Source organism: Fukomys damarensis, unplaced genomic scaffold (assembly GCF_012274545.1).
Source record: "Fukomys damarensis isolate Sample0158 unplaced genomic scaffold, DMR_v1.0_HiC HiC_scaffold_12, whole genome shotgun sequence".
Taxonomy (NCBI): Eukaryota; Metazoa; Chordata; class Mammalia; order Rodentia; family Bathyergidae; genus Fukomys; species Fukomys damarensis.
The window spans coordinates 17,100,800-17,107,308 of record NW_022900924.1 but is presented as its reverse complement, the minus strand read 5'-3'; the positions used below and the strand labels follow the sequence as shown (position 1 = coordinate 17,107,308).

The 6,509-nt window shown below is 41.8% G+C and overlaps 1 protein-coding gene across 1 annotated transcript in view; it reads left to right on the top strand.

Moving 5' to 3' along the window:
• Window positions 1–3,877: 3,877 nt before the first annotated feature.
• The window catches only part of Tctn1 (tectonic family member 1), a 29,348-nt gene continuing 26,716 nt past the window's right edge, over window positions 3,878–6,509 (top strand). The window contains exon 1 of the mRNA XM_019204558.2: window positions 3,878–4,192. Within this exon, the coding sequence (XP_019060103.1) occupies window positions 3,973–4,192 (220 nt within the window). The 5' untranslated portion in view covers window positions 3,878–3,972. The remainder of the gene's footprint in view (window positions 4,193–6,509) is intronic.

The window sequence follows — 6,509 nt, the reverse complement described above, 5'->3', positions numbered from 1 at the left end:
AAAGCACAGTCCCTACTATGTATCATAAAGCAGGTACTAGATATTTTACATTCATAGAGGTATGATAACAGTACCATCCTACATCAATAATACTAGATTCAGTTTTGGTTTGAAATTTACTTTGTCTGCAAATAAAATTGCTACCCCTGTTTTTTTCTGGGCTCCTGTCATGTGGAGAATTGTTTTCTATCGCTTCACTTTCAGTCTATGGGCTTCTTTTTGCACTAGGTGTGTTTCTTGTATACAACATATTGTTGGATTTTGCTTCTTATTCCATTTTGCCAGTCTATTTCTCTTGATTGGTGAGTTGAGGCCATTGACATTGCTGGTTATAACTGATATGTACTGACTTATTATTGACATGTTATTGGCCTGTTGTTGACTCTTTTTACTTTTTCACCTTCTCCTTTTAATTTCTTGCCTTGCCTATTTGATTTGCTCTGTTGGGCCTCATGGTGTTGTTGCCTTCATTGTCTTTTTCTAGGATCTTGTTTAGAATTGCTTGTAGTGCTGGTTTGGTATTCATATAGTTTCCCAGGTGTTCTTTGTCGTGGAAGTGTCTTATTTTCCCATCCATTTTGAAAGAGAGTTTTGCTGGATACATCAGTCTAGGCTGGAAGTGGTTCTCTTTTAGTACTTGAAATATCTCATTCCAGGCTCTCCTTGCCCAAAGGGTTTGTGTTGAAAAGTCTGCTGTGATTCTGATGGGCTTCCTTTGTATGTGATTTGTTTCTTTTCTCTTACTGCTTGTAGTATTTTGCTCTTCTGTTGTCCAGCCCTTTTAAATATTGACTTTTGGAGCTGGAAGTGGTTCTCTTTTAGTACTTGAAATATCTCATTCCAGGCTCTCCTTGCCCAAAGGGTTTGTGTTGAAAAGTCTGCTGTGATTCTGATGGGCTTCCTTTGTATGTGATTTGTTTCTTTTCTCTTACTGCTTGTAGTATTTTGCTCTTCTGTTGTCCAGCCCTTTTAAATATTGACTTTTGGAGGTGTTTTGGATTGTTTGTTTTGTTTTTGAGACAAAGAGCTCCCTATGTAGTTCAAGCTGGCCTGGAACTCACCTTTTAGCCCAGGCTGGTCTTGAACTCACAGTGATTCTCCTGTCAGTCTCCCAAATGCTGGGATTACAGGGATTCAACACCACATCTGATTTAGGTACCTAACTTTAAGCAGGTTAGAAGCCATGATTTTAGCAACAACAACGACAGTCCATCAAATTACACCAAAGAGCAAAACAGAGTGATAGACATGGGTTTATGAAGTTAGCCTTAGCTTTTTTTTTTCTTTTTCTGCCTACATACTCTTCCTGTCAGATTTTCATATAGCAGCTTCCAAGTGAGAATTCCTAGAAACTGAATTCTCTTGATACCTTCTAACTTTTGCACAGACCACAAGAAATTATGAATAACAACAACCCTAGAGTGACAGATGGACATTTTATGATTTGTGTGTGTGTGTGTGTGTGTGTGTGTGTGTGTGTGTGTGTGTTTTGGTACCTGGAGTTGAACTCAGGACCTTGTGCTTGTGAGGCAGGTGTCGTGCCACTGAGTTAAATCTCCGGCCCAAGATGGATATTTTAAATTGCATTTATGCAGTGGTCAGGGATTTAGCTCAATGGTGCCACTGCCTGCCTCTCAAACACAAGGTCCTTAGTTTGTTCCCGGTACCAAAACAAAAAACAAAAAACAAAAACAAAAAAAGATACAAATTGCATTTATGCATAACCCAAATGCTGAGGTTTGTGGCAAGATATGGACCTAAGGTCTCAGCCTTTCCTTGTATCCTTCCATCTTCAGGAGGGAATCTACTAAAAGTCAGGGCAAAGGAAGAGACAATGCTTTCAGTCGAAAGATGAAAAACTGGCAGAAATGGGTCACGTGTGAAATGAAAAGTTCCTGTGTTCCTAAAGTTTGTAAAACTGAGTTAATGCCATCTGCATTTTGATTTTGTAAGAAGTTAGATGACATATAATTACTTTTTTTTTTTTTTTGGTTTTTTGAGATAGGGTCTCACCATGTAGTTAAGACTAACCTGGACCTCACTATGTAGCCCAGGCTGGTCTCGAACTCACGTAAATCCTCCTGCCTCAGCCTCCCGAGTGCTAGGATTACAGGTGTGCGCCACCACACCTGGCTTCATGTAATTACTTTTGGGCTATCCACTGAGGGTTGAGATTAGACAAAAGAGAGTAAAATGCTTTCCCAGGTTGGAATCATGAGATGTGAGCCTTTAAGAGGATTTTAGAAGTTACATAATCATAAAGACAAGAATGGTAGACCCACAGAGCACTTTATCAAAATTTTAATCCAGCCAAAATTAAGTCTAATTTAATTTTAGGCTTAAAAATTTCAAACCAGAAGTTTGCCATGGTGGTTAGCACTCTGGGAGGATGAGGCAGGAAGATTATAAATTCCAGTCCAGGCTGGGCAACTTAGACCTCTCTCAAAAATAAAAAATAAAAAAGGGGCTGGGTAATGTAGTTTAGTGTGAAGGATTCAATTTCCAACAACACACACACTCACACACACACACATGTGCAGTCTAACCAAAAAATAAGAAAAAGTGATTTACAGACATTAAGAAACAGAAAAGAAGGTAGAAACCTGAAAGTAAAGAGTTTTCAAAAAGAAAATAAATCCTGACTTGAGAAGTTATAAGATGAAGGTATGGAAAATATAGTGGCTTTTTTTTTTTTTTTAGTGAAATATTTCATCAGCTACTAAAAGTAGCCGGGTGTGGTGGTGCATGCCTATAATCCTAATACTCAGGAAGCTGAGGCAGGAGGATTGCTGTGAGTTCGAGATCAGCCAGGGATACATAGTGAGTTCCAGGTCAGTCTCAACTACATAGTGAGACCCTGTCTCAGAAAAAAAAAAAAAAAGCACTAAAAGTAGTCCAGGATTTCAGTCACATGCTAAAACAGTCCTTTGTAGAAAAAAATTTTGGAACTATCTGTATTGCATATTTGAGTGATTCAATTATATTTTTATACACTGCCTCTGGAATGCCACACAAAGGTGCTAAACATGTCACTTTGATGATTTAGCGTCGCCATACAAATATAATAATCTAGGTATGTATACTGTTTGGCATTCTGAATTGGCAATGCTTGTATCGTGATATGTTTAAGTATTTTGACATCTACTTCTGAATTTTGAGAACTCTGTCAAAAGCACAGCCAGCATTCCTGCTCTTCTGCACCTACCAAATGAGCAGTTCCGAGTGAACAGCTTTCCTAAATCTTGTAGCCTCCGGGTAAAATTCCAGTTAGATTTGATTTGTTTCCCCTTTAAGATTTATAAATGAGTCTATTTAATTTTTGCCAAAGCTTTTTTTGTTTGTAAAATTATTAAGTATTTACCTGTCCCCATTATCACAACACAGAGTTTTCTGGAGACCTTCTGCAAGGCAATGCCAGGGTGGACAGGGTCTGAAACACAATGATTACAGGATGGGGGTGTGACTGAATTCCATGTGCTTCCACAGTGGTTCCCAAACTTCCTCCACTTGCCAGCTGCGAGTGTTGTTAGGAATATTGATTTCTGGGCCTTGTCCTATACTTATGAACTCAAAATCCCGTGAGGGTGTAACCAGGAATCCACTTTTTTTTTTTTTTTTTTTTTTTTTTGGTACCGGGGATCGAACGCGGGTCCTTGAGCTTGAGAAGCAGGAACCGGAACCACTGAGCTAAACCCCCGGCCCTATGAAATCCATATGTTTTAAATAAGCGCGGGAGGCTGACCACGAACCACAGGTGGGATTTACGGGACCCAGGCCGCGTCCGGCCTCGCCCAGGCCCCGCCCCTCACGCCCTGCCCCCGCCCCTTACGCCCACTCCGGCCTCGCCCAGGTACCGCCCCTCTAGCGGATAGCCTCCTCGCAGGCCCTTTCCCATGGTGCTTCGCGCTGGGCTGTCGCGGTTGCCAGGCAATTTAAAATCAGGGCGCAGGGCCCGCGGGATTCTACTGGGACATGGGGCCTCAGGGCCTCCAGCCGCTCCTGCTGGTGCTCTTGACCCGCTGGACTTACGTGAGCGCCCAAACCGTGGCCATCCCCGCGGTGCCGACGGAGGACCTCAACTCCACCGAGGCACCCTCAGGCCCTCTCGGACCCTCCCTGACGCCTAGGTTCCTAGGCACCTCCAGGACCCCGGAGCCCTCCTCCGGTCCCAGGCCTACCCCCGTCACGGATGGTGGGTACCAAACGCTAATTCCTGGGAGGTCCAGAGTGATCCAAACTGGAAAGGTAGCCTGGGTGATGACTTAGAGTTTAACATCTACAATGTGCTGGCAGGTTGAGTGTTTCATAGATGCGAATTCTCCCACTAGTGACCCTGGTAGATACTGTCCATGCCATACAGACGAGGAAACCGAGGCTCAGAAGGCGAGTGGGGCCTTATCAGATCTTTGAAAGTACTTGGCTCTGGATATCATTAATGCTACAGACAATAATGAATGAATGTGAAGATGAAATTAAGTAGGTCTTTGGACAGCGGTGGAAATTAATGCATAAGCTGCATTGAACTTATTAAAAACAGACGTCAAATGTCCAGCTTAGTGTGACTGGGTGAAGTGGTTGATTCCAATGGCAAGCGCCAGGGGTCTTGTGTTTTGTTGGGATTGGAAAGGTACGGGATGAGTGGTTATTCCTACTTCGGAGAATTTATATTTAGGGACAGTCAACATATATCTCAGAAAGTGATCTTTTAATTCTGTAATTTAAAATTTAATGCATATTGGGCCGGGAATTTAGCTCAGTGGTTCCACCGTCTGCCTTGCAAGCAGAAGGACCCAAGTTGGATCCCTGGTACCAAAAAAAAAAAAAAAAAAAAAAACCAAAATTTAATGAATATTTTGTAATCTGATTTGACATGGTGACTTCGGGAGATGTCATTGACTCCTTGTGAGTTCAAGTTTGTGAATATGTATTTCTTGTTTTGTTTTGTTTTTTGTACCGGGGGTCGAACTCAGGACCTTGTGTTTGTGAGGCAGGCACGGTGCCACTGGGCTAAATCCCAGGCCCTGTGAATATCTATTTCTGGGGTGAAGGTCATAGTAGTCAGCAGATTCTCAAAGGGAATTTTGCGATCTCAAAATTATTTTTTAATCCTGTGTCTGGATTGAGAGTACGTCAATAGGTATGTATTTTAATCTCTTTTTGAGAGAAAAAGATTTTCTTTAAGGCTCTGGTAACTTAAAAAGCCACCATTTTCTGACATCCTGAACTCTAGGCCTTAATTCGAGTTACTGAGCCATTATTTCTCCAAAAGGCCACCTTTGGAAGTTGAGTAGTCTGCAAGAAAAAATACAGGGTCAGAGGTGTAGCTCAGTGATGTAGTGTGTGTTTAGCATGCACGAAACCCTAAGTGCAAATCCCACTACCAAGAAAACTTACAGAGAAATATATTTGCTACTTTAATATATCTTTTATATTTAACTGCTTGTCCTGGTAAATTAATAGGAAAGTTAAATCAGTGCTTTATTAGGACAGAATATAGCCAAGTATTCAATACCCCAAAATTTTCTAAGGTTTTTGCACTGAGTTGTCTTTTATCCACATAAGCACTCTATCTGTTAATACACTTTTTCCCTTAAATGAAGCTGTACTTGAACTATCAATGTTTAAGGTATGTATTCAGGGCTATTTTCCCAGTATGAGTGGTAAATTTGTATTAAAATGTTTTTCAGTACTGGCATTTGAACCTAGGGTCTTTGCACTGAGCTACATTTTCTGCCCTTTTAAAATCTGAGACAAAGCCGGGCATGGTGGCGCACTCCTGTAATCCCAGCACTTGGGAGGCTGAGGCAGGAGGATCACTGTGAGTTCAAGGCCAGCCTGAGCTACATAGTGAGTTCCAGGTCAGTCTCAACTACATAGTGAGACCCTGTCTCAAAAAAAAAAAAAAAAAAAAAATCTGAGGCAGAGTCTCAATAATTCACTAAATTTTTCCAGCAGAGTTTGAACTTTTGATTCTCTTGCCTTAGCCTCCAGAATGCTGGGATTACAGGTGTGCATCACCACACCCAGCTTGATTTCCTTTTTAAAGGAGCCTTCTTTTGACTTCTGACAGTAATAACTCATTTATTAATTGCTTATGGTGTGGCAGGTACAGGGCTAGGCATTTCATCTGTGATGTGTCTTAGTCATCATGCACCCTAATGGTGTGGGCACTGTTATCTTTATTTTTCAGGTGTCCTACCTACTTGTAGGCCACGCAGCTGTGAGTGTTGGAGTGGGAGACCATCTCTGGAGAGCTAGGTGGAAAGTTGCAGAATGAGATGCAGGCTGTACTGGTGGAAGAGAACAGCGATCCCTGCTGTCTGAGGCAGGCATGCAGATGAGAGGTTTAGAAGGGCAGCTGAGTGCTGCTGGATCCACAGATCCGTGAGTCAGTGCACTTGGTTTCAAACAGAGCCCTTTATATTTCCTCATTGAAGTTATTAAATACTATTGCTTAATCCTTAGGAGCCTAATAGCTACCTATAAGGGTTTTAAGTTTTGTAAACGAG